The sequence below is a fragment of the Arxiozyma heterogenica genome (genome assembly GCF_036370985.1).
Source record: "Arxiozyma heterogenica strain weizmannii chromosome Unknown scaffold_20, whole genome shotgun sequence".
Classification (NCBI taxonomy): domain Eukaryota; kingdom Fungi; phylum Ascomycota; class Saccharomycetes; order Saccharomycetales; family Saccharomycetaceae; genus Arxiozyma; species Arxiozyma heterogenica.
The window spans coordinates 52,077-79,801 of NW_027042673.1; the positions used below are offsets into that span (position 1 = coordinate 52,077).

At 30.7% G+C, this 27,725-nt stretch overlaps 12 protein-coding genes across 12 annotated transcripts; 9 read left to right on the top strand and 3 right to left on the bottom strand.

The window, feature by feature from the left end:
- Positions 1-116: 116 nt before the first annotated feature.
- GPB1 (Gpb1p) lies at positions 117-3,089 on the top strand (the record flags this gene model as incomplete). Its single annotated transcript, XM_064858899.1, has 1 exon — positions 117-3,089. One exon carries the CDS (start codon positions 117-119, stop codon positions 3,087-3,089), a length of 2,973 nt encoding a protein of 990 aa, XP_064714115.1.
- Positions 3,090-3,761: 672 nt separating this feature from the next.
- MRS6 (GTPase-activating protein MRS6) lies at positions 3,762-5,609 on the top strand (the record flags this gene model as incomplete). Its single annotated transcript, XM_064858900.1, has 1 exon — positions 3,762-5,609. One exon carries the CDS (start codon positions 3,762-3,764, stop codon positions 5,607-5,609), a length of 1,848 nt encoding a protein of 615 aa, XP_064714116.1.
- Positions 5,610-6,494: 885 nt separating this feature from the next.
- RPS12 (40S ribosomal protein eS12 RPS12) lies at positions 6,495-6,923 on the top strand (the record flags this gene model as incomplete). The annotated part of the gene is made up of 1 exon (XM_064858901.1): positions 6,495-6,923. The coding sequence occupies one exon, from the start codon at positions 6,495-6,497 to the stop codon at positions 6,921-6,923; it is 429 nt and encodes a 142-aa protein (XP_064714117.1).
- Positions 6,924-7,328: 405 nt separating this feature from the next.
- RAD17 (Rad17p) lies at positions 7,329-8,783 on the bottom strand (the record flags this gene model as incomplete). Its single annotated transcript, XM_064858902.1, has 1 exon — positions 7,329-8,783. One exon carries the CDS (start codon positions 8,781-8,783, stop codon positions 7,329-7,331), a length of 1,455 nt encoding a protein of 484 aa, XP_064714118.1.
- A 627-nt stretch (positions 8,784-9,410) lies between these two features.
- Positions 9,411-9,923, top strand: PEX22 (ubiquitin-protein transferase activating protein PEX22; the record flags this gene model as incomplete). The annotated part of the gene is made up of 1 exon (XM_064858903.1): positions 9,411-9,923. One exon carries the CDS (start codon positions 9,411-9,413, stop codon positions 9,921-9,923), a length of 513 nt encoding a protein of 170 aa, XP_064714119.1.
- Positions 9,924-9,984: 61 nt separating this feature from the next.
- Positions 9,985-10,629, bottom strand: SCP1 (Scp1p; the record flags this gene model as incomplete). The annotated part of the gene is made up of 1 exon (XM_064858904.1): positions 9,985-10,629. One exon carries the CDS (start codon positions 10,627-10,629, stop codon positions 9,985-9,987), a length of 645 nt encoding a protein of 214 aa, XP_064714120.1.
- Positions 10,630-11,171: 542 nt separating this feature from the next.
- On the top strand, positions 11,172-14,792 carry PWA37_002332 (uncharacterized protein; the record flags this gene model as incomplete). Its single annotated transcript, XM_064858905.1, has 1 exon — positions 11,172-14,792. The coding sequence occupies one exon, from the start codon at positions 11,172-11,174 to the stop codon at positions 14,790-14,792; it is 3,621 nt and encodes a 1,206-aa protein (XP_064714121.1).
- A 246-nt stretch (positions 14,793-15,038) lies between these two features.
- AIM2 lies at positions 15,039-15,824 on the bottom strand (the record flags this gene model as incomplete). Its single annotated transcript, XM_064858906.1, has 2 exons — positions 15,039-15,509; positions 15,576-15,824. The coding sequence occupies 2 exons, from the start codon at positions 15,822-15,824 to the stop codon at positions 15,039-15,041; spliced, it is 720 nt and encodes a 239-aa protein (XP_064714122.1).
- Positions 15,825-16,548: 724 nt separating this feature from the next.
- Positions 16,549-17,430, top strand: PRE10 (proteasome core particle subunit alpha 7; the record flags this gene model as incomplete). The annotated part of the gene is made up of 1 exon (XM_064858907.1): positions 16,549-17,430. The coding sequence occupies one exon, from the start codon at positions 16,549-16,551 to the stop codon at positions 17,428-17,430; it is 882 nt and encodes a 293-aa protein (XP_064714123.1).
- A 3,378-nt stretch (positions 17,431-20,808) lies between these two features.
- Positions 20,809-21,840, top strand: PWA37_002335 (aldo/keto reductase; the record flags this gene model as incomplete). The annotated part of the gene is made up of 1 exon (XM_064858908.1): positions 20,809-21,840. One exon carries the CDS (start codon positions 20,809-20,811, stop codon positions 21,838-21,840), a length of 1,032 nt encoding a protein of 343 aa, XP_064714124.1.
- Positions 21,841-22,683: 843 nt separating this feature from the next.
- On the top strand, positions 22,684-24,984 carry PRT1 (translation initiation factor eIF3 core subunit b; the record flags this gene model as incomplete). Its single annotated transcript, XM_064858909.1, has 1 exon — positions 22,684-24,984. The coding sequence occupies one exon, from the start codon at positions 22,684-22,686 to the stop codon at positions 24,982-24,984; it is 2,301 nt and encodes a 766-aa protein (XP_064714125.1).
- Positions 24,985-25,969: 985 nt separating this feature from the next.
- Positions 25,970-27,649, top strand: PDE2 (3',5'-cyclic-nucleotide phosphodiesterase PDE2; the record flags this gene model as incomplete). Its single annotated transcript, XM_064858910.1, has 1 exon — positions 25,970-27,649. One exon carries the CDS (start codon positions 25,970-25,972, stop codon positions 27,647-27,649), a length of 1,680 nt encoding a protein of 559 aa, XP_064714126.1.
- Positions 27,650-27,725: the final 76 nt, after the last annotated feature.

A 27,725-nucleotide genomic window follows, 5' to 3' on the forward strand; every position in this document is an offset into this window, starting at 1 on the left:
AGGAAACATTCCAATTATAAATAAATAATAATCAAGCAGTCCCGCTTTTGTCCTTTCTTTCCCTCCTAGCCCATTATTGTTGACTCAGATAATATATATGAGTAAAATATATTAAAATGCCAGATATTATTTCTCAAAAAGATCCTTTATCAGCCTATGATACAAGCAAGTTAGAAAACTTCGAAAATAATTACGATGTTATAGAATATTTGACCAATACTTCTTCTCTGTTGGATATAACCATAGATAAATATACCGAGATTCAATTGAAAGAATTGAATGATATGCAACTGAGTAGGTATTATGATTTGAAGAAGGGTAGCGTTAGAAGACAAAGTAGTATAATTAGTGGCTCAGAATATTCAAATTCTTCACCTAAAAATGTCACTTTTCCAACCACATTTCCTTTAACCCAAGCAAATGATAGTAATAACAACAATGGGGTAATAGATACAAATGTTAATAGTAGTAATAATTCTATACATACAGAGGTTATTAAATATCAAGGTTTGATGGATCATTTTCTTTCTTGTTCTCAGAATAGCATAGAACCTTACCAAGTGAAAAGAAAGTTGAGTATACCTCTGTTAGGAAAAGTTAGAAATAACCATAGATTAGTTAGTCCAGATGATGAGAATACTAGCACTGAAATAGATCCGCAGATAGAATTTGATATAGAAACAAATCTACTACATCAATTAAACAACTTCAATTTTTCGAAATATACTTCAGAGAATTCTCGAAAGAACAGTGCTAATGGAGCAACTACCGAGGAATCACAATTACATACAGGTGATTCATCGTATCCGATAAATGCAGATCTTAACTCATATCTTTCTAGTAGCAAGTTTCTCCATCAATATACAGATATGCTTCAAATGAATTTTGCTAACTCATATAGAAAATATTACAAAAAATTGTTAACGGTGAATCCGGATAACACAGACACTTTGAAAAAACATAACTTATGGATTCCTATGATTAGAGACGACTGTAAGGATCTGTTGATAGGAGATTATATTAAGAACATCGATATATACACTCGTAAGACATGCCCATTATTCGTGAAAGGTTTAGATTACATACCAGCCATGTATGATACATTCTCTGGGTGTTCAGTTATGAAATCGGTCTTTTCAGAGTATAAATTTCCAACATTAGTATACCATTGTTCCATTACAATGAATAGACAAATATTCACAATAGGTGGACTGATGCCGTGTTATCGATACGACTCAGAAGCACCTGATCCACATAGGTATTTTATGGAACCTATTAAGAACTTACCACCTCCCCTTTTACCTGAAATAATCAATAACCCAATTTTGGTCAACAATCCATATCTATACATATATTCTATTGATTCGTCGAGATTATCCAGGGTAACGCCTTCAGGACATATTCCACCTCCATTATTATGTGCTACTGCTTCAAAATTAACCGAAACACATATTTTATTCTATGGTGGATTTGAAATTAAGACAGAAACTAAATTTAAAAATAATGGGAAATATTATTTGAAAAGAAGTGCATATTTAAATAATACTGTATACATACTAGATACAGTTTCATTGCATTTTACAAAAGTTGATGTTGTGACTCAATCGTACAAGAATGTTAAATATCCAACTTTTTCTGCTAGATTTGGACACATGCAAGTATCTACCAAGGGTATTAAAAACATTGGTTATCCAACAGACATTGGAAAGGTTGATATTGGTACACCAACAGAATCCTCTACATCAAATAACTCCACAAGGAGTAATTCTGTGAAAAGTGATGTATCTGTTAAGATGTCTCTGAAAGAATCTTCAAGGTTCATGTCAAATCTATCTAATCAGGGTATTGATGTCTATACTATTGTTATATTTGGTGGGTATAGACAAATAGGGGATGATAAATACGAGGCAATGAATGATATGTGGAAATTAGATATCAAAGTTATAGAGCGTGGCAAAAGAAACTTCCTAAAATTTGCAGATACTGTAATTGCAGTTAAAATACCAGGTATAAATAATGCAGAAAATTGGCCATCAATGAGAGCATTTTTTGCCTATGATATTCCACCATTTAATGTCACTAACTATGATACTTTACAAGATAAAATATTAAAAAATTTGGAAGAGAATTTCGAGATAGAGTATCCAGATTCCAGAGAACACTGGAAAACAAATGCAGTGGATACTATAGATTTCTCTAATATACATAATACACCGATACGACATTCCACAACAAACCATAGCCGTAAATCATCAATCACATCGACAATTTCTTCTGAGAGACACATTGGCGCTACTGCTTCAATTCAAAAGTATCAAAGTACGCCAGTCGCTTCAACAACAACAAAGGCAAATACAAATATAGCATCAAACAGTAATGAGAAATATCAGCAGTTTTTTTTTGCTGAAGGTAGCCCTCCATTCATGGGTGGATTTTCCAATTCTAATTATGTCGGCGGTAGAACGATTGTCATTCATGGCGGTTCAAACAATACTGAAGTATTTGGTGAATTATGGTGTTTTAATTTAGATGAAGGTTCTTGGAAACGTGTGGATACCTATGGTACTATAATAAATGACTTAAGAAACCCCATTCCTGCACAGATGAAACTTGTCGGTCATTCTATGACCTCGTTAGGATATATGGCTGTTTTGACAGGTGGGTTCTCTGAAGCAGACGTTAACAGAACATATAAGACTACAAAGATGGGAATGGAATCAGAAATATCCGGAAATGATGTATCAAATAGTAATTGTCAAACACACGCAGTTAAAAATAGTGTTATCAATATAATGGACTTGAGATCTCGTTGTATACAAGGCTGCGTAAGATCGTCTAATAGTCAATTAGCTGTTACATTGAAGAATAATAACTCAGCTGAAACAAATCCTACAATATTCCAAAAAGAAACTTCACAAGATATTTCTAAATCTCATCTTATTTCAAGTGTTGGTGGGACAGTTGTCAAATCTGACGGCAGCTTATTTTTAATCGGTGGCTTAGCTGCTAGACGAAACATATTAAACAAAATGTACATGCATGGGTCAATATTGGAATTTGTGCTTCCAAGCAAATCACTAATAAGTTAAACCTATACAATGCATTGCTCCTCATGATAAACCATTGGATTTATTGTAGTTCATATTTCTGTGGATAGGAATCTCCGGAGTTACTACTAAATATGTGAGTTATCTGAAGTTTAAAAATCTGTCACAAATTGTTACCTTTCCTAAAAGGGCAATAACTATTCTCTCAAGAGGTAAAAAAAAAAGGAAAAAGAAAAAGAAAAAAAAAAAGAAAAAAAATTTTCACTGCTTCAATTAAGTATATTTTGGCTATCAGTTAAATAGAAACGTAATAAAACAAAAGGATTTTTGTGTTGTTTTTATGGTCTTTGACAATTGGTTTTCTGTTATCCAACATGTACTGTTTCGAATTAATCGTTACATTACTATGTTTAATGCAACTTTGAATTGAATTATATTTCTAGCTACTCTTGCAATATTACTATACAACAACAAACAATAATAAGTCCAGTTTAATAACTATTGTTTTTAGTGAAAACCATAAGAATAAGATATCATATTAATATTAGAATACAAACAGCTAACGAAAAAGAGTGTGTCATTTTATAATACCCTAATTGCAGTATCAGTGAAAAGTAATATTTCTTTAAGTTATTTTTACTCACTTCAACAAACTTAGCTATATATTATCCAAAAAAATAAAGGAATAAAAAAAATATTAAAACAGTCATTACAATGCTAAGTCCAGAACGTCGTACATCTATGGCAGAACGTAGACCGTCATTTTTTGCATTTCAACAAGCCACACCATTACTTGTACCTCATTTGGCAGGTATTGAAGACCCATTGCCAGAGGCTACTCCCGAGAATGTTGATGTATTAATAGTTGGTACTGGCATCGTGGAGAGTGTTCTTGCTGCAGCATTAGCATGGCAAGGTTCCAATGTTCTTCATGTGGATTCTAATGACTACTATGGTGATTCTTCTGCTACTTTAACTGTTGAACAAATTAAAAAGTGGGTATCTCGAATTAATGACAATAAGATTCCCTGTTATAAAAATGCGAAGTTATATGCTTCAAATGATATTGGTCCTACTTGTAAATATAAATCAAGAAGTTTTGGTATTGATTTATCCCCAAAAATAATGTTTGCAAAATCTGATCTTTTGTCTATATTAGTGAAATCAAGAGTATATCAATATTTAGAATTTCAAGCTTTATCTACTTTTCATACTTTTGAAAATGATTCATTCGAAAAATTATCAAATTCTAAGCAAGAAATTTTTACTAATGATACTTTACCATTAATGATAAAACGTAATCTAATGAAATTTCTTAAATTTGTTTTGAATTGGGAAAATCAACCAGAAATATGGGAGCCATACAAGGATAGATCATTAGCTGACCTTTTAGCAGAGAAGTTTAAACTGGAAAGACCTCAAGTCTTTGAATTAATTTTTTCTATAGGATTATGTTATAATACTGATGCTAAAATCCCTGAAACGTTACAAAGAATCCGTCGTTTTTTGATAAGTTTTGATGTATACGGACCATTCCCAGTATTATATTCCAAATATGGTGGTGCAGGTGAAATATCACAAGGGTTTTGCAGGTCAGCTGCAGTTGCTGGAGCTACATACAAATTAAATGAGAAATTTGTGTCATATAATCCAGAGACTAAAATTGCCACTTTTGAAAATGGATCAAAAGTCAAAGTTGAAGAAAAATTGGTACTATCACCTAGTCAAGCCCCTGAATATAGTTATAATATGCCAGAACAAAAATATGAGGTGCATAGATTGACTTGTATTGTAGAGAAGGATTGCTCTGAGTGGTTTAATGGGAATGAATCTGCAGCAGTTATTGTCTTTCCACCAAACTCATTGAAATCTGGTAACCAAGAGGTTGTACAAGCAATCATTGTTGGCTCAGGTTCTGAATGTTGTCCAGATGGAACGTGCATATGGTATTTATTCACTACACAGCAAGGGCCACGTGCAGAATTGGATCTTGATGCAGCACTAGAGGCAATGGAAATCAGTATTATTAGAGAATCCTCAGTCAAAATACCCCAAGATGAAAGTTTAGTACAAGTCTCAGAAGATGGGCATTCTACAATAAATTCATTTAAATTGGGTCAATCATTTAAAGAATACGTGAAAAGAGAAAAGGTACAATTTTTGTTTAAATTATATTATACACAGTGTACAATGGTCCCTCCATTCAATGTAGTAGACCCTTCTTTATTCATGCCTTCTTCTGGAGCCTCTTCGAAGTTTATTCCTAGTGCTTGCGACAATAATGTGATATATACTGCTATGCCAAGTAGTGAAATATCATATGATGAAGTTATCACAGCAGCTAAAGTGATATATGAGCAAATTGTGGGAAGTGATGATGATTTCTTTGATATAGATTTTGAAGATGAGGATCCAGTGACATCTAGTAATAGTTATGGTACTAGCAGAGCTATTCAATATGATGAAAACGCTATTGAGGATGAAGAAGAAGAAGATATCGATATGGATCAAGGTGATAAAGATGGAGATAATAGTGACGTTGTGGGCAAATTGGAAATATGATCGAAGGAGCGTAGAATTTTATGATACTATGCTGAAATCGATCTAATAAGGTGATGCTATAAATAGTCTTCTCCTAACCTCAGTTTTTTTTTTTTTTACATTCAATTTTTCAAACCGATCTTGGCTATTAAAAGGTTAGTAGAGAGAAAAAAATATAAAAGCAAATGTGACTTCATTACAGCAAGAATTTGTGGACTTTACATTAACATTGTTTTTGTTTTTTTTAAAAAAAAGATTCTTTTTTTTTGCACAAATACATAGATCGAGGAAACATATAAAATGGAACAAATATACAATTGATTTTGTATCTTTTTATATAATCTAATGTGTAACAGGTACGTATTAATATTTCATTCATCTATCAAAACAATTTACAATCAATAATATCTAAGACCTATTCAGTTAGTTGAGGTTGGGTGGTCTTCGGAATCAATAATTATTTTTCTCACTTTTTCAAGACGGTTTTTAATTTAATAAACCCAGACCTTTACAGTTCTCCCATAAATTACTCTTTTTGGAACTTTTATCTCTTTTTTATTTTTATTTTTATTTTTTTTAAATTTGTATCTCTCTCATTGAGCGATCAAATTAAATTTGTTTGCCTATTCTAGAAATCGAGAAATTTTGACTTGGAGACATTCAATTTTTTTTTTTACAAAGATGCTTTAGTAGATTGCAGTTAAGGCATTATCTCAACAAGATGAAGTAGGGAATATACAAGAGATGACTTCGCTAGAGTAAGTGTTTGTTCGACGTACTTTTTGATTTCTTAATAGTTGTTCTTATGATTCCATTTTAAAGTCACCACTGAGCAGTCTTTTGATATTTCTCCTGTAAAGAAGTCACACTTTAAAGAAAGCCAAATACAAAAAGAAGCAAAGAAAAATGTCTGACGTTGAAGAAGTTGTTGAAGTTCAAGAAGAAGTTGTTGAACAAACTGCCGAAGTTACCATTGAAGATGCTTTAAAAGTTGTTTTAAGAACTGCTTTAATCCACGATGGTTTAGCTAGAGGTTTAAGAGAATCTACTAAGGCTTTAACCAGAGGTGAAGCTCAATTAGTTGTCTTAGTTTCCTCTGTCACCGAAGATAACATTATTAAGTTAGTTGAAGGTTTAGCTAACGATCCAAACAACAAGGTTCCATTAATCAAGGTTGCTGATGCCAAGCAATTAGGTGAATGGGCCGGTCTAGGTAAGATTGACCGTGAAGGTAACGCCAGAAAGGTTGTCGGTGCTTCTGTTGTTGTTGTCAAGAACTGGGGTGCTGAAACTGATGAAAGAGCTATGATCTTAGATCACTTCTCTCAACAATAAGCAATTTAATATGTAAAGTTATTTTTTGGACTGATATCTTTTTTTAATTATTCGTCTCATTTAAATGTTACTTTATTTATTAGGTTAGCTTAGTATCATTGAATAATTATTTCTTTTTGGTTGATTTAATTTCTTTATATAAGTATTTATATAATTTATATATAAATTAATTTCAAAGAAATATACAAAGTTAGCATGTCATCATCAAGCTTCCTGTTGTTTTTTATTTTGAGTGACATTTAATTGTAAGACTTTTATGCGGGGAGGTCCACAAGTCATGCGGCATATGACAGGATATTATGGCTATGCAATTTCTGAATATTTGAATATTTTGATTCCAATATTCACTTAAGCCGTCAGATAATTAAGAAAGTTAAATATGATAAGAAGGTGAGAAAAAAGTGGTTAAAAAAATGGAAACGCCATATTATCAAATTGCACGGACGACGTAAAACCTTCTGTGGTAGTTTCAGCCTCACTCTTGCTATCTTCCATACTATTAGGGTTATTATCATTATTAAAATTGTCAGAAGCTGTGTTAGATAGTCCTAATAAATTATTAGTTTGATTCCATGGTTCAATTGTTGCAGGATGTGGTCGTTTTACGTTAGTTAAGCTTCTCAATTTTTTCATATTTTTTAAGGTGATATCAATTAACATTTCAATATCTTGTTTAGCGATTATATCTAAAGAATCCTTTGTAAGCATTGTGATTTCAATAACTACCCCTGGATAATCTATAGGTAATTGAGGTTTTCTATTATTGTTTATGTTATTAGAGTTTTGTTGATTCAAAATATTGTTATTATTGTTATTTTGTCTTTTATTTGAAATAATTATATTACTTGTTTGACTTAAAATGTTCACCCCAAGGACACCATTCGTATCTAATCTAATTAAGACTTTTGATGCAATCCTGCAACTCAATCTTATCTTGTCAAACCTGTTGAAATCAAAATATGCAATTATGGGAACATCATACAATAGTTTATTATTATTACTATGACCATTTAAGAGATCGAAGATTTCTAATTTTTCAATAATATTTCTATTGTTAGGCAAGATGATCTTAGAATAACCAATATCAGATTTTGCTATTAACGCAAATACATTTTCATTATAGTCCTCTCTCGAAGAGACTTTCGCATAAAGATAACATTCCTTAGCGTTATATTCTTTGAGATCTCTTAATGCATTATATAAAATATCACCTTTGATTATGCATTCAAATTGAACCAAATCACGCTGTAATTGCAATAACTCAGCTTCTTTATCCTTTAAAGCTTCATTAAATAGATATGTTGAATAGGAAACTTTTTCCTCGACAAGTGAATCCTGCAAAATAAGAGAGAACACTGATCCATAACCATCATAATTCATTGTGCATTCAATTATATCGTCTTGGTTTTTGTTGACTACATTGATAGTATCTAGTAAATGACTCAATTTGATACAAAGTTTCATACAATCCGATTCATCTAATATATTATTATTGTTATGGTGACTATCACTTGCATCAACTGTTGTTGATATGGTTTGATCATCATTAAAAGTATAGGATAAAAATAATTCTCTAGATAACAATAATTGTATTCTAATCGAACCATGATAATCCCTAATAAAGGATAAACCATCTCTGTCTATATAGATCATTACATCATCATTATTTATTGAAGAGGACCCGCCTCCACCAATACTGTAACCAACTTTATTTAGATTGTGAGATATATTAGTTGACGTATTCGAATATCCAGAATTTGAAGAATCATCATAGTTTCCACCAAATGGAGTTAAACAATTTAATGCTGTTGTGATATGATCTAAATGAACTGTGGACGCAGAGAATCTGGGGAAGTCCATTGTAGCTATATTTCTTTCCTTCTGTTTTTTTTTTTTTATTATATGGATTGTTGCTAGACGGGGGATATTAGTATTTTCATATTAGACACAATTTGAAGTACTTTGCCACAGTAAAATAGATTAGGATCAAACAAATAGAGTATTATCTATTAACGATAAATGAGCACATAGAGAAACAAAGAAGCAACAATGAGATGCTGCTTTTTGTATCATTAATACTTCTAACCAAATCTTCCAAAAATGTAGTGATGTTTTTTGTTCAAGAGATGTGTCAAACTTCAACCGGAAAAAATGTTATTGGAAAAGAAGAAAACTTTTGTGAACCCTATTTGCTGGTAACATACTTTCTCAATGAGGACATAAAAATATTAGTAGCCCTAATCGCGATTCGGTAATTAATTTTTGAAGTTTTTCTATTTTTCAATGTAACCCTCATAATGAATTTAGAATAGCAACAATATATGGGGTTTATTAAAAGACACATACACACACATATATATATATATTAACAAACATTGATGTTGACATAGTGTAGCATTAGAGACAGTGAATTGTAATTTGTTTTTTTGTTACTTGCAATTGTGATTATAGAGATAGGAGAGTCTCAAAGAGAAAGAGAAGGATAAAATGGTTAATAACAGACGTAGAAAAAGTAATCAATTGATTCTTGGGATCACACTAGCTATTGGTATTGGTACATCATGTTACTATTTATGGAAATCATTACAAAATGGAGAAGATAGGAAAATAAGCGATACTCCCATAAAAGATGCAACCAATGATAAAAGGAATAAATCACGTTGTGTAGTGGTAACATCTAGTGTCATTGATACAATGAATGTGATTCCTTGGTCACAATTGTTAGAAGATGAAGAAGATTTAGTTTTGATTGTTATTCCAAGTTGTAAGGACCGATTCCATTTAAAATTAGATCCAAGGTTTGCATATAAAGTTATACGTTGCGATACAGTGCTTGGTGTCTGGTCTTGTATTAAATCTTTAAAGAAGCAAGAATTGTATGTTAATCTTGAAGAATTTCCAGATGGCGAACGAAATATGCCTGATGATATACCTAGATATGTCCCACATATAACGTATTGGAAAAATGAAAAAGATATTCTGACAACATTCCCCATATAACATGTATATATATATGTATATATATATGTGTGTGTGTATGTATATGTATTCATTCTTTTTGTTATAATATATTTCTTCTTTGACCAAAGACAATATGTTCAGAACCTTGTGACGCCCCACCCATATATCCGTATTCATAGGTGGACCATCCTGTACCATTACTATTACCACTATTATTGTTAGTACTCTTTAGATGATCAGGCTTACGTTTAATTGGAGGGGGCACTCTTTTCTCTGCTAATTGGGGACCAAGAACAGGAAATCTGTTTGGATGTTTTTTATTGGCATATCTTGATAAGGATTTCAACGTTTGATAAACAGCAGTTGGATCCTTTGATTCATATAGATCTATTGTTTGAAACAACTCATCCTCTGGAACACCATACTGTCTAACAAAATCTAGAAATTGCGATATTTGTTCCATTTGCACAAAAGGTAAATTTGAGTGTTTCCATGTAATGAAGTTTCTTTGGTCTTGGTCATTTTCAAAGATTAAGGTGTTCGCCAATTGACAAAGTATAGTACCATCTTTCAAAAGATCTAATAATGGACTGTTAGTTGGTCGGTCTTTAATTCTCAATACACTGTCAAAGATCCAGTTTTTAATTTCTTCAATTGCATCCTTTGAGAATTTTGAAGCTCTTAACAATTTTAAATCTTCATCTAATGTGGTCACATCAGGCTTGATCCCATATATTTTCTCCATAATTGAAACAATCTAATGTTTTATATATTTGTAGCGTGGTCTAAGAGTACTGAACAGGATAGAACACGATAAGGGAAGACATACTCTTATATATCCATCCATCTGTCATCGTCATTATTATCATTATTATCACTCTGATCGCTGTTTATACTTCAATTCATTAATCCGATATTTTTAACGGATCTTGTGACTTCCACGTGATCTGATAGTGTTAAATCCCCGGCCATCGACTCTTGGATTTCAAAGGTCTTTTTTTTTATTTAGTTTTCCAGTTTCAAGACATTTCATTTGAGATACGATTGATTTCCATCTGTTTCATTTCTAGCCCATGCAGAATTATGGTGATTCGATATATTGCAGTTAGTTAATGTTGGTGGATGGAATGAGGGGCTTGGTTTTGGAGCAATATAAACATTTTCAAGACCTGTTGTTAAATTAAATAGGTATACTAGCAGATGGACGAGCAAATGAATGAGTGATTAAGGACTGTTATCTGTTTGCTTATATGGGACTTTGGTGTGTCTGAAGTATTATTAGAAATTATGTCAAACAACAACAATATCAATAATAATAACAGTATCAATAATAAGACTAATGATTATCCAAGGTTTACACAACCATTTATTATACCCTTGCCACCCCTACTCTCTGTAAACAATAATACCAATAATATTGCTAGTCAATATTGTCCTCCTAATGCGCCGATTTCATTAAAATTGGATAATTCTGTCCATTATTCAGAGGCTAATCGATCAGCTACTCCAGATGCTGATGTTCAAATTGTCAATAATAGTGAATGTACAATGAAGAAAAGAAAAAGAAATAGGCTATCATTTGTATGCCAGGCTTGTAGATTGGCTAAATCTAAATGTGATAAAGCTAAACCGGAATGTTCAAGGTGCGAAAGGTTAGAGATACAGTGTATCTATGATACTGCTACACAACCTTTACCTAAACATTTGTCAAAGGACTTGGCAATTCTGAGATTAGAAAATGAAGTCGACTACTGGCAGAAGAAAACTAAACTTTTATTGGAAGAACAACAAAATTTATTGAATCAATATCAAATTAAAAGCAAATATAATGAAAATGACACTACTATTAGTACTATTGGTACTATTACTAATAATAATACTGATATCAAGACTGACACTAATAATAATATTATTAGTAGTAATTTTAGTATTGGTGATAGTACTGTTGTTGATACAATTCTTGGACCTATAAATTATGATGATGATTTTTACCATAAGAAGATTTATCTAGGTAAAAAAAATCCAAGGTTAATAATGTCTAAATTTATGAAAAGGGAGGTTAACCCATTATGTGCAAACTATCTAATGATTAACGATATTTTCTTCGCTATGACTTTGATGTCAATCTTTATAGATCCAACTATTTTAAAGGAAAATATTATAAGAAATAATCTTCACGCCAGCAGTATCCCCAATAGTCGTGGTAATAATACGAGTAATGCTGATGATAGAACTAGTGAAACCGTGAGAAGTTCTGTTAAATCCGCTTATTCTGAATTAATACGAAATATGAATGCAAATCATTTAGTAAGTGCACTTACTGTAGACATCACAATGGCCACAAGTGGCAGCATTTTAAGGGATAATATTTACAAATTACAAAAAATTTTGATTGATAGATGTCAATCAAACAATTTGACGGAAATTAAAAGGATTAAAAATTTTTGTAATAGAATCCTTGAATTATCTTCTGAAGTTAATGATATCACAGATGTATTGAAAATTTGGATAAATCCAAATGTCAATGATCATTTGGAAGATATAATTAATCTAGAATATAGTATTAATAAGGGAGATGGCTCCAGTATGGATCCTACGGTAAACATAAATTATGAACAATATTATTCTCCATTATTAAAGCAGATCATTCAATCCTTTGAAACTTTATTACCGCCTTTACATACTATTGAAAAGTTTAAAAGATATTTTTATGAGAATTTATATCCTTTAGTACCATTTGTTGATTTGATCACTTTTGAAAACTCTCTCAAAAAGATATTGATACCAGATCCAAACAACAATCAAAAATGTAAGTTAATTTTAGGAGTTTCTGGCATCAGAGATAAAATTGAAAATATATGTATATTATCATGTATTTTAAAGATTTCTTTCCAATTCTTCTGTATGTTAGAAGAAAGAGGATCTTTTACTGAAAATTTAGTGAGGAATTATATTTCATTGGAACAACTACATCAATATCCAATTAAAAATGATATTATAGTCACTGTACTTCGTTGTCTAATATCGGAGAATTGGACTAAATGTCCTAATGAAAATATAATTACGATCACACTGTATCTGTGGTCATTTTTTATCTTTGCCCCAGATGAAGAAAATTTTTTTGCACCTAATCCAACGGAGTTTATTTGTGACACTATCATTATGTTATCCATCAGGATAGGTCTTCATAGAGATCCAAAAGATTACAGTCCACTCGATGGAGATGATAATAGGCTATTAAGAAACCACAGACGGTTATTATGGTTATCTGTTCTTTCCATGTCCAGTTATGAAAATGCGTTAAAAGGTAGAAGAGTATCGGTTAGAAAACTTCTAGATTCATCGATTGATATATGCTCTCCCAGCGCTTTTGAGAATTATATGAATCGTGTCCGTGAGGATTTGGTAGATGACCCTTCATTAAATGACATTGTGGTACCTCTTCATGAGTTGACTTGGAAAAGGACAAAATTGGCTCTTTTACATCAAAATCTTAATACTTTAACTATAAGTTATAATAAGGGGATCTCATTATGGGATATAGAAAAGGCTATGGCCTGTATTGATATATATTGTGAAAAGTATTTGAATGTTTCACATCATGATATCAATTTAATAAAAACCGAAAATCACTTTGTTGAAAATTTTTACGATATTAATGTTTCTAAAATTTTACCGGAAGCAAGCTTCATATCTGAATTTTTAAGCGTAACGTTACAAGTAAGGACCTCATATGCATTGATGCTTTATTTTGAAAACCTAGAGGACGAAAATGCAAATGATAAAGATGGCAAAGATGATTATAATGTTGAGAAGGTGGTGAATGAAAAACGTTTTATAGTATCAAAAAAGGAATCTCATATCCCTTATTATTTACGTTATTTGAAGATGACCATAAATTATTGTTTGAAATTGATTGAATTATATGAAGATTTTTACTCTGAAACTAATATTCTTTCATCAGATAGGGTCTCGTTAAAAGGTAATAATAATGTAGACTCTAATATTCAACCACCATATCATATTTCTAAATTTTTGCAAGTATCTTTATCGACTGCAATGTTTACATTACTAGCTATCATTGTGAGAATCGCTATTAACCAAATTTTTTTATCAGAAGACAATAAATATGGTAAAAATAATAAAAAAATTGATTCTTTGGTGATTGTTCAAAATACATTAAGAACTAGATTAAAGGATATACATGATTTAGTTACACATCATTTGAAATATTCATATTTTTCAGTATTCAAAATATTATCGATGTATGATTTATTGATTCGTAGAATTGTTTGTGATAAATTAATATGTGGATTATTTAAACCCATTACAAAAAGAGATGTAGATCCACGAATGGCGAAATTTTTTAAAATGTCGTTTAATATTCCGTTTAGTGATGGTAATGCAAAATTAATTGATATTTTAAGAAGCAAAAATCATATATCATTGATTGATGAAAACAGTTTGGTCCAATTACCAACAGAAATAAAAAGCAATCAAAGAGAGACATCAAATCTACATTTCGATTCTAGGGAATCAAGTGAGGATACCAACAATTCTAAGAATGCTTTAAATCAAGTTATCACGACATCTCAAGAACCATACCCATTAGTCCCTAGATTAGTTCCAACCGTTGAAAATTCAACCTCTATAGATCAAGATAGAATCAATGATAATCTCAACAATACAAGCGTTCCAGGGTTCTTAGATATGAATTTAGAGATGCTCAATAATGATAACCAATTTAACGTAGAGACATCATCTAATGATCAAAACAATACTACTCCATATAATAATTTTACCTTTGATGAAGAACAATTATCCAAGACATTTACTGGTATATTTGGTGATTTAGATCTTTTTGATTACGATTACTTTTTCAGTTATAATAATAATAATGAAATTTGAAAAAAAAATTCTATTTAAAGTTTTAGAGGATCACAAAAAACAGAGATAATTATATCATAAAGCTTGCTTGTAAGCTATGTATGAATGTAAATAAATAAGTAAAGTACAAAGTATTATTTTTTGTTATTATTGATATATATTCTTATATATAATCTCTTCATACACAAAATATGTTTTAATATAAGTGAATTGAAGAAATTCTTCAATATTGGGTGAATATGAGGTGAGTAGAAACTAAAAATCGATTTAGTTCTTACCTTGATTGGCAAAATAAGTAAACCAGTGGATTTGATCAGCTAAAGCTTTTTCCTTACAATATTTGACCCATGGATCAGAGATATCACCCCTAGCAGCAAAGCCATGACTGACACCAGAGAATAAATCTAATTGATAGCAGTTACCCTTTTCCATTAATTTGGCTTCAGTTTGGTGTCTTAATTCTTCTGTGAAGACAGGATCAGTTTCTGCAGCAGAAATTAACAGTGATTTTTCTTTAGTGATAGCAGCAACTTCTTCAATGGTGACAAAAGAAGGATGGGCAACAGCACCAACATCGGCGAGACCATCTTCAGCCAGTTGTTGGATAGCAAATTTGGCACCAAAACAGTAACCAATGACACCAACGAAGGATGGTTTTTTTTCATCCCTTAATTTTTGTAAAAATGGTTGAACAGCTTCGTTTCTTGTCTTCTCTGGGGAATGTTTACTTAACCATTCCTATAGGTGAGTAGAACCATCTAATTTAATAACAGGATCTCCGAATAAAATATCAGGGACTAAAACGGATAGTCCAGTTTTATTAGCTAATTCATCGGCGATCAATTGGACGTTGTTGAATTTATGACCGTAGATATCTGTCAAGATGACAATATATTTATCTTCATAGGTAACTTTAGTAGACTTACAACAGTGGGAAACCTGAGGTTTGGCAATATAAGTTTCTAGACCAAAGATTTCTTGAAGGGAGCCCTTTGGTTGACCTTCGTGGCGGAACCCCATAAAACAACACTTACTTGGTGGATTTGAAGCCATTTTTTCTTCTTGTTTTACTTATTTTGCACTTTTGTCGACTGCAAAAATGTATTACTTCTTATTATCATTGGGGAGAAAACGAATGTTTAGAGATATAACAATTACGTAAAATATATTCAATTTATAACCTAATTTATTATCGACTTTTCGAAGTTTTAGATTGCTTTTTTGCTATTTTTAGCTTTTTCTTAGAGACCCTCGAGCAAACAGGCGGCTTTTTGTTATTCAAATTATCGGTTTTAAATGCCGTTTTGCAGCTTTTGTATTCCGCAAGATTTATTTCCAATTTTGGAAATACGTTCCAAAGGAGAAATAACGTGTTTTTGAAGAATGACGGGAAGTAATTTTATCGTTTCGAACGAATTTGTCGATCGAGTGTGGCAAGTCTCATCCTGTTTCTTTTTATTTTTTAAAAACTTGGTCTTAAATAATACACAAGGGTAATAATAACAACATCTCGATCAGCTTTATTTATACAAAAGAAAAATTAGAAGTGATCCACATTCTAAACAGTGTAATAAAGTCAATTAGTTCAAGATTACATAATTCTGTAGTTTTAAGTCGTATTTTTCCTCTCCTTTTTTTTTTCGACTGTTCGTTTGTTGAAAGTTCAACAAAAAGCAATATTGGATTGAAGACGAAGCGGTGAGACAGATTCTTCGATTAAATAAAACTATAGTGGAATAATTTAGAAATAATATTTGTTTAGCATACTTTTAGCAGGATGACTTCAATTGGTACTGGTTACGATTTATCAAATTCTGTTTTTTCTCCAGATGGTAGAAACTTTCAAGTAGAATATGCAGTTAAGGCAGTAGAAAATGGTGCAACTTCCGTAGGTATCCGTTGTCAAGATGGTGTGGTATTTGGTGTGGAGAAACTAATTACATCTCCATTATTAGTTCCAGGAAAAAACCGTAAAATTCAGACAATCGATAGTCATATTGGATGTGTTTATTCAGGATTGATTCCGGATGGAAGACATTTAGTTAATAGAGGTCGTGATGAAGCAGCAAGTTTTAAAAAAATTTATCATAGACCAATTCCTGTTGATGCACTTGCTGATCGTTTAGGCCAATATGTACAAGCACACACCTTATACAACAGTGTTAGGCCTTTTGGGATCACTGCCATATTTGGTGGTGTTGATGACGTTAAGGGTCCTCAATTGTATATGTTGGAACCAAATGGTAGTTATTGGGGCTATAGTGGTGCAGCTACTGGAAAAGGTAGACAATCTGCACGTGCAGAATTAGAGAAATTGATAGCTAAACATACAAAGAACATTGATATTAATGAAGATGATACTGATAATAAAACTATTCAATTAAAAGTACGTGATGCAGTGAAAGAAATTGCCAGAATCATATATTTAGCGCATGAAGATAATAAAGAAAAAGAATTTGAAATTGAAATCAGTTGGTGTTCAAATGAAGAGACTCAGGGGAAACATAAATTGGTTCCAAAGGAATTACTTGAAGAGGCTGTGAGTTTTGCTAAAGAAACATTATCCCATTTGGAAGATAGTGATGACAGTGATAGTGATGATGATAATAACGAAGGAAGTGCTACACAAGATAATGAAGGTGATATTGTATTAGAATAAAGGCGTTTTTTTAGATGATTGACGTAATATCCATGGTATGGAAATATAAGTATAAATGATTAAGTAATTCAAAATTTAGGAGTATTAACATGACATCAATTAAATGTAGTTTGTCTTAAAGATTATAAATAGAAAGTGTGTAATTTTGTCTATTCGTATAGTGAAAATATTATATTAGATAACTTATTTCAACTAATTCCTAATTAAATTATTTTTTTTCTATGTATATATGTGTGTGTGCAAGGTTAGGTACAGTGATATACCATTCGAATATTGGAGAAATTATACTTATTAGTTAATTTTAGTGACTTATATAATAAGAAAAATATGAGAGCATGAAGGTTGGTCTATATAAGTATATGTTAGATTCAAAAATTTAAATAAGTTCATTTTTAAAGAACATCCTTTTATTTTTAAATTCATTTGGGTGGGCACATCAGGTTTAGTTGAAACATAAAAGTATTAGGAGAAGCTAGAAGCCAGGATTGAAATAGAAAAATATGCATAAAGGCGTAAAGATAATAGCTTATTAAAAAGTAAAGATATAAAAAAAAGTAACGTTTTTTTCGCAAGACTTTCATATTTGATAGAGAGACATATTCCTCGTATAACATTCAAAAAGTTTATGGGATCCATTTTTTTTGGTTTATTTTTTTATGATTTATGAAGAGAAGATAGCGTTAAAGAGAGTTATATATTGAAGATGTGCTATTATAATATAGGATATATTAGTACTTTTAGGGCAAGTTCTTCGTGGCTTTTTTTTTGTTATTTTAAATATTTTAACTTTTGTTCTATCTTAGCAATCCAAATTATAAATAAAAAATTTTTTTCCTTTAGTTCACAAAAGATGACTTGTATGAATTATATAGTAAGGAGTTTTCTCAAGTAGTATACTAGAATATAGACATTAATTACATATATACACACACTTACAAATTATATAATTGGGTTGATTTTAACTAATAAATAGATTAGTTTTATTATTCGGGTTATTCTTCTTCTAAGTGAAACCTATCAGATAGAATACGAATATTGTTGAAATAGAATGTTCTGTAATAAAATAGATAGAACAATAAGATTTTAGCAGATACCAAACGATAAATTGTTGAGTAATAATCGTTAATAGGTCACCAAAGGTTGTTGAGTTTGTTTAATAAATATCTTACTGTTCGTAGAGGAAAATGGCTGAATGTTGACATATATAAAGCCAAGGATTTCATCATACATTATTTTTATCTTATTTACAATCTTTGTGTATTATTACTTTTATGTTGTATATAGAGAAAGAAAGTGAAGAACTTTATTATAATTTTGTATACTAAATCTGTTTAATATAATATTGAAAATGTTTACTATATATCCAATGACTACAGGTGCTATTTCTCAACAAATATCAACACTGATAATTACGTCTGGCATTATCTCTCAATAATCAAAGGTCTCTTAAATAAGCCTCTCAGTAATTTGCCACCAATATCAATTCAACGATTGTTTGTTCGTTCAAATACACTCACAACCTTGAACTCTGAGTTTTGACTGTTCTAAATCCTTTACTTCGATATTCGACGTTACTTACGGGTTAGATGTTTCAGGATGTCTAATTAAGACCTCTTACAGCCTACCTGACATAGATATATTATACAAAACTTAATAATATCACTGAAAATCATAATATCAAACTTGAATCTATTCATTGCAACATAATTACCATATCAAAGTATAAAATCTTGTTCTCACCACTATTGTCTTTAAATAAAAATACTGAAACAGGTCTGAAACAATATAACTAACATATGTTTTTTTTCATTAATGATTACTGAAAGTTATATTTTTCAAAGTACAATAAAATATTATGTCTAACTGTTGAATTGCCAAATAATTAAAACTTTACACATTTGACAAATTCCATAAAAATTCCACAACTTAATACTATTACCTTTCTTCTTTATTAAGTATTGTACTATACATTTGTGACTGAATAAATAGACTTTTTTCTATAAACAACAATTAAAATATCAATATATTTTCTTTATGTAAGCCCTATTTAACAAACTAGATTACATTTATATATGTAATTCTCCTCTGTAACTTTTTTTTTTATTTTTTGAAAATATTAAATGCGACAATATGTTTTTTTTAAATTATTGTTAAAACTACATAAGTAATCTAATTTATTGCGATTCTAATCTGTTTTATCAAAGAATATTTCCCCAAGGTTGTTCTTTAGGAAAATTTTCCTTATAAAATTACTCAATAAATTTAATTACACATTTGTAGGAAGGTTATTTGTTGAGAATGAACGCCTGTAGAAATTGGATAAATAGTTTAAATTCTCAATGTTATATTTATATATATATTGTACAAAATTTTGCTCAAGTTCTTCGATTTTTTTATTTATATATAATATATAAGGATAATTATAAAAAATGAACAAGGGAAGAACCATGATATGAAAAAAGTGTTGGCTTTATATATTTTCATATTTGGCATATCTCGTCTATGTACAACACCAAATTATTGATGAGATTTGTTTACGTCTACTGATAAGCAAACAATATGTTTCCCCCATTTTGTTATCAATTTATACTCTCTAAAATCTAATTGGTCTATCTGTTTATTCTAGAATGCTCGATTTCAGTATTATTACACTTCTTACTTATATTGAACATTTATTACTTCTAGTTATTATTAAAAAATTTCTACAATTGATTCTTCTTGTTTCTGTTAACCAAAAAGTAATATACATGAATAAAAACATGTTATAAAATGATATTAGTACCTTAATATTTTGAATGTACTTTTTATCCCAACATTATAATAGGTTCCATTTCCAATTAAAACTGAAATCTTACATACACAATAAAGCCTATGCTTGATAAAATATCTTTACCATACCATAAAATACTTCTACATACTTATCAACAACATGGCCATCTTTCCATGATAACTACTAATAAAAGAATCTTATGATTTTTTAAAAATTTAACCGAACACAATCAAATTCGGCCGACTTATATTCGGCCGAACTAACCTCCCTTCCAAAAAGGGTAAACACAATACATGAACCATAAACCATAGAAATAAGTACGAGGATACTTCAATTCTCTCGACTTTAGTACTACACCACACTTCATTAATGAGGAAGAACATAACTCTATTTTCAATTAGCTATTGACAAAAAAAATAATTATATAAATGTATGCCATCTTTGGGATTCTTGAATGAACAGATACTTCTTTATAACCCATTCTCCTTATATGACTTCAACACACCAAAACAAACACAAGTGCGTTCTTCAAACATAATAACGACTTACTATTACTTTGATCTTCATTTACAAAACAACAATAAAATTAAAACAAACAAAAATAAATAATGAGTTTAGTTAAACAAGTTCCATTTGGCCAAACTGGCATTAAAATATCGCCAATAATTGTGGGTTGCATGTCCTTTGGTGACCTTAAATGGCAGTCTTGGACGATAGAAAATGAGGATAAAGTATTCGAAATTTTAAAGTATGCATACGATCATGGTCTAAGAACTTTTGATACGGCAGATGTTTACTCTAATGGTAAAAGTGAAAGACTTTTAGGAAAATTTTTAAAAAAATATAATATCAAAAGAGAGACTGTCGTTATTATGACAAAAGTATTTTTCCCTGTTGACGAAGATATGCAAGTGACTTATGAAACTATGAATAAGGGGTTAGATACTGCCGAAGGTATTCAATTAGCTAACCAAAGAGGCCTTTCACGTAAACATATCATTGCTGGTGTGAGAAATTCTGTAGAAAGATTAGGTACATACATTGATGTCTTACAAATCCATAGATTGGATCACGACACACCAGTGAAAGAAATCATGAAAACTTTGAATTGGGTTGTTGAACAAGGTTATACAAGATATATTGGTGCATCCACTATGCGTGCAACTGAATTTGTAGAATTACAAATGATTGCCGATAAATATAATTGGTTTCAATTTGTTAATTTACAAACACAATATAACTTATTATATAGAGAAGATGAAAGGGATTTGATCCCATTTGCCAAAAGACATGGCTTGGCTATGACCCCATGGTCACCAAATGCAGGTGGTCAATTAACTAGACCTGTTTCCAAGCAAAAAGATACTGAAAGGGGATCAAAAGATGCTTTCTTCTTACCTATGACAGATGCAAATGTTGAGATCATTAATAGGGTCGAAAAAATTGCCAAGAAATATAATGTTTCAATGGCCATAGTTTCTACAGCATGGGTATTAAGTAAGGGTTTCTATCCAATTGTAGGAATTAATTCTATTAAAAGAGTAGAGGATGCAATTGAGGCATCTATGATTCAATTATCTGAGGATGATATAAAATACTTAGAAGAACCATATAAACCATCTGAATATTTACTATATTGATTCGGATTCAATTCCTATATAGTATTTTTTCTTTTTCTTTTCTTTTTTTTTCAATCTTTTTTTTTTCATATATCTAGTGTGATTATGTTATCTATTACTAAATACATATATTTTTAATAATAAGTATATCATCAATTATTATAATGCAAATGGAAATATGTAAACATGTTTTTTTTTTTCATTACTCTTATAGACACATTGTGCGCTATTCTTTATTCATGTCATCTGACCAAAAAAAAAAGAAAGGCAATCTCTCAGGTAACATTATTAAAAATTTCAACAAAATAAAAAATAGCATCAAACTTATATTCCTACATTCATAAATTATCAAAATGTTTTTTTCTGCCCATATCCTCAAAGTTTGGTATTAAAATGCAATGACTAATAGTCTTTTCATTCAAGCAAATTTTTAGTTTGTCCATAAATCATAACAATTAATAAGATGAAATATAGTTAATATCTAGAGAAATTAAAAAAGATTATCTCCAGAAAAGTACTCGTACTATTAACGGTTTTCAAGCTTGTTTTTACATATTCCTGTTAATAAAAAAGTATATTCTAGGGTTTTCCTTTTTTCTAAGCAGTGCTAAATTTTTTTTTACATTCCGGGTAAAATGAAAATTTTTCTTTTTTCAAATCTCGTGACAACAACAACACAACAAAAACAAAAAAAAAAAAGAATAAAGAGTTATTTATTATTGCTTAACGTTTGATTTCACAAATAAAATCTATTGAATAAAGACTTATTACCGGATATTACACATAAACTTTATATAACACTGAACACATCCTGTCTTTGTTTGAAGTATCTCACAATATAGCAATCATACATCTATATACACCATGACAACTGAGATTTTTGAAGACATCAAATTGGAAGACATTTCTGTCGATGATATTGATTTCACTGATTTGGAGCAGGAATATGGTATTTCCGCCTCTACTTCTACCAATGATGAAATTGACAATTTTATTCATTTTGATCACTATGTCGTTGTTACTGGTGCTCCAGTTATTCCTGAAGCCAAAGTCCCATTGTTAACTAAAGCTTTGACTGGACTTTTCTCTAAAGTAGCCAAAGTTGTCAATATGGAATTTCCAATTGATGAAGAAACAAAAAAGACTAAGGGGTTTCTTTTCGTTGAATGTGAATCTAAGGCTGATACCCTAAAAATTATTAAGGCCTATCACACAAAAAGATTGGATATAAAACACCGTTTATTCATTTACACTATGCACGATGTTGAAAGATTAAGCAATTTGACTACTGAGGAAAAAGAATTTAAGGAACCAGAATTACCACCATTTGTCTCCTCTGGTGAATTAAAATCTTGGTTATTAGATGAAAATGTTCGCGATCAATATGTTATTCAAAATGAAAAGTTGACTACAGTCTTTTGGAATAATGATAAAAAGGATGAAGTCACCGAAGAAGCTGTTGTTGAATCTAGAAACAACTGGTCAAACAACTATGTTAGATTCTCTCCTAAGGGTACCTACTTATTTTCATACCATCCTCAGGGTGTTACTGCTTGGGGTGGCCCACATTTTAATAAACTAAGAAGATTTTATCACCCAAATGTCAGAACCTCAAGTGTCTCTCCAAATGAAAAATATTTAGTTACATTTTCTACTGACCCAATTGTAATTAATAAAGATGATATTCCAGAGGATATTGAATGCCCATTTACCATCAAAAATGAAGGTCATCAATTATGTGTTTGGGATATTACCACTGGTCTTTTAGTTGCTACTTTCCCAGTGATCAAATCTGAATTTTTACATTGGCCATTAATCAAATGGTCTTACAATGACCAATACTGTGCCAGATTAGTTGGAGACACATTAGTTGTTCATGATGCTACCAAGAATTTTGCCCCAATGGAATCAAAAACCTTGAAAGTTTCAGGTATTAGAGATTTTGAATTTGCTCCTACTGAAGTACAGTTATTGCCAATCAGATCTAACAAGCCAGACCCATCTGTCTTGCTTGCTTATTGGACTCCTGAAACAAATAACATGTCATGTAAAGCTACTATTGTCGATGTCGGTAGAAATAACGGTCGTGTTATTAAAACTGTTAATTTAGTCCAAGTCTCTAATGTCACTTTACATTGGCAAAATGATTCGGAATATTTATGTTTCAATGTTGAGCGTCATACCAAATCAAAGAAAACTTTCTTCTCCAATTTAGAAATCTGTAAGATTAATGAAAAAGATGTTCCTGTAGAAAAGATTGAATTGAAACATCGTGTGGTTGATTTCAAATGGGAGCCTCATGGAAAGAGATTTGTTACTATCGCTCTTGATGAAACCAACGACGACGATAATAACAATATTGCCATGCCAAGAAGTGTGGTACAATTCTGGGCTCCAGAAAAGGTTGACAAACCAAAGGGTAAGCAACAACAACAAGGTAGTGTTATTGTTAAAAAATGGGTAATGATCAAAGAATATGTCAGAAAATTCTCCAATACTATTTCTTGGTCACCAGCTGGTAGATTCGTTGTTATTGCCACATTAGTTAAACCTAATCTAAGAAAACCAGAATTAGAATTCTTTGATTTGGATTTCAACGGTGAGAAGACCATCAATGATTCAAATATCAATGTGCCAGTTCAAGCTCGTTTGAAGGACATTGCACAACCACCATGTGGTAATGTCACTGATATCTGTTGGGATCCATCAGGTAGATTTTTAGTTGTTTGGTCCTCAGCATTGAAACATAAGATCGACCATGGTTATAAGATGTTTAACGTTGCAGGCCAATTATTAAGAGAAGAAGCCATTCCAAATTTGAGAAATTTCGTCTGGAGACCAAGACCACAATCTTTGTTAGCTAGTGCTGAAAAGAAGAAAGTAAAGAAGAACTTGAAAGAATGGTCTTTGCAATTTGACGAGCAAGATGCTATGGAAGCTGACACTGCAATGAGAGATTTGATCTTGAAACACCGTGAAATGTTGGCTCAATGGAGTGCTTATAGACAAGAAACCGTTCAAACCTTGGAAACTGAATTCAATGCCACTGTCAACAAAGTTGGTGCTTTGGTTCCATTATCTATGGACGGTTCTGAAGACGACGATTATACTGTCGTTGAAGAGATCAAAGAAGAATTAATTGAAGAAAAGAGAGAGCGTGTTTAAGAGGGATGAGGTAAAGGTTATCTATTTCTTATTTATTTGTCTTTGAAACGTTATTATTGTATATTTGTATCTTTTTTTTTAATTATTATAAGTAATGTTTCTTTGTAACATCTGAAATTTCTCAGTATATTTATTTTGCTCATATAAAGATAAACATCATTAAAGATAATGCAGCTTACAGGTTGCTTTTAAATCTGACCATTTTCAATCTGTCCATACGAATTGTATAATTACCGCATAGCGAATGTGTCACAAAATAAATATGACGTAACCAAAATACTCGAAAACAGAAATATTTTTGTATTCTTTTTCCAAATTTGTGACACTTTGTGTGAGAACCAACCAAAAAAAAAACTAAAAAAAAAAAGAAAGAAAATTTTTCTTGGAGAAAAAAAAAGAAAAAAAGAAATTCCTCGAGAAAGAAATTAAGATACCAGGAAAAAGAAAAAAAAAAAGAGAGAAATGGTGCTTGAAAAATTAAATACGAGATAAGAACACCTTACAAAACCCAAGAGTAACTAGAGAAGTAAAGGACGGATTTTATATCTACTTATATGTATCCTTCCAACAAACATAGCAACGTTATTCCACTCTCATAGATTCAGTCTTTAAATTAATTAAGATTACAATATTACAGTATTTGTGTTTTGTGTCCTAAGTTTACAACGAACATAGATAAGATAATATACATAAAATTACCCATTATATCTTAATTTTTTTATATTAATTAGAACAGTGCATAGAGTGATTTATTCATTCCTTTTTTTCTTTTTTTTCCATCTTTTGATTCCACTAATAAGTGCCCCTTTTATTATATCGAAAGATTAAACCCCTGGTTGTATACTAAATAGAGTCATATAACGTAACTTTATTTCTTTTTCATTTTCTCTCTACCTCTCTCGTGCATTAGTGTCATTAATAATATTATTATTTTATTATACTCTTATTGTTAAGTTTAGTAATTAGACACTCACCTATTTACACCATGTCCACATTATTTTTAATCAATTGTAATCTTCAGAAATTAAGCTTCAGCGACTCGAACTTTATTGAATCTAAATTCCAACGTGTTTTAGAAATGCCTACTCCTCAACAATTATTCGAAAAATTCTATTTCGATAGAATCCAGAGGTTTCCTAATAAATGGAACTACGAGACTGGTGTCTCTTTAATAGTCTTAGGTAATACAGAGTATAATATTGAAGACTTTTTAACTATTCAATACAGATTCTTCCCAACTTTTAATCTGAAATTTGTCACACTAATTGATTTTATCATAAATTGGAAACAGATTATTAAGCGAATTCAAATCGAATATAATTTATGTAAACTAAAAATCAAAAGAATGAACCATTGGATGCATCATCATCATCCTCATCATCATGATCACCATACTACTCTTGTGGAAGGTAATCATAAAGATGAGAGATGTGTGAATACAAAAATGGAGAATAATGATAGTTCAAAAGCTTACAGAAGTTGTGAGTATAGTATATATACTATGTTGGACCATTTAACTAATTTAAGGAGTGCAAATAATAGATCAAAATGTGTGATACCAAAAGTGATTTGCAATATCGAATTTAGTGCAATTGTGTCAAATCTTGAAAAGGATAAAGAATCTTTACCACACAGTTTAGAAGATAAAGATTTTTATTTGAAACTTTTCAATTCCTGGGATTTTTCTGCATTGAATTTAACTACAAGAGAATTAATAATTGGTGGATACTTTTTACTAAATTTTTTGGCTCAAAATGCCAAAATTGAAATTTCACAAAATAAATTATTGCTTTTATTGTTTACACTAGAATCCTCATATCATCAAGTTAATAAATTCCATAATTTTAAACACGCCATAGATGTAATGCAGGCCACTTGGAACCTATGCCAGATCCTATTACCAGAGAACCATGAACTGACGTTACTGTTATGTCTCGCTGCCATTGGTCATGATATTGGCCATCCAGGTACTAATAATTCCTTGTTCAGAGATGATAGTGATTTATCTATATCGTTCAAGAAAACTTCAATACTAGAGAATTTTCATTTCCAGACTTTCCACGAAGTTATTAAATCAATCTGGCCGCAAGTATTTGAATTATCAGTTAAAGATGCAACTATAAGGGAAAGTAACGAAGATATTACAAAGAAGATAATTTTGGCTACAGATATGAGTCTGCATGATAATTATGTCAATATGTTGACTCAACAAAAGAAATCAGAAATAACCACAATGGAAATATTGTCCTTTATTATCAAAGCAGCAGATATATCGAATGTAACAAGACCGTTAAATATATCAGCTAAATGGGCATATTTGATTACATTAGAATTCAAAGATTGTTTTAATTTACAAACTTTTAACCAATCCAATAAAAATGAAGACTTTTCTTGCGGAGACATACCCATGATGATAGATCGTGAAGCTGAAATTGATGAAGATATGAATTTTGAAATCGAGCTGCATAATACAATTATAAAAGAACCATTCCAATTGTCGCTTTTACTTAAGAATTATCCAATGATACCTAAGGGGCAATTATTTTTCATTGATACCTTTGCATATGATTTTTTCGATAAGTTATCAACTAAATTCCCTGAATTAAAATTTCTCATCAACAATATTAAGTCTAATAAGGAGTTTTGGCTATCTAAAGTAGAGTGAAAGTGTGTATATGAGGTTTTAAAAAGATATCATTATGATTATTAGTATTATTAATTTTACAAAATACTTCGAATTT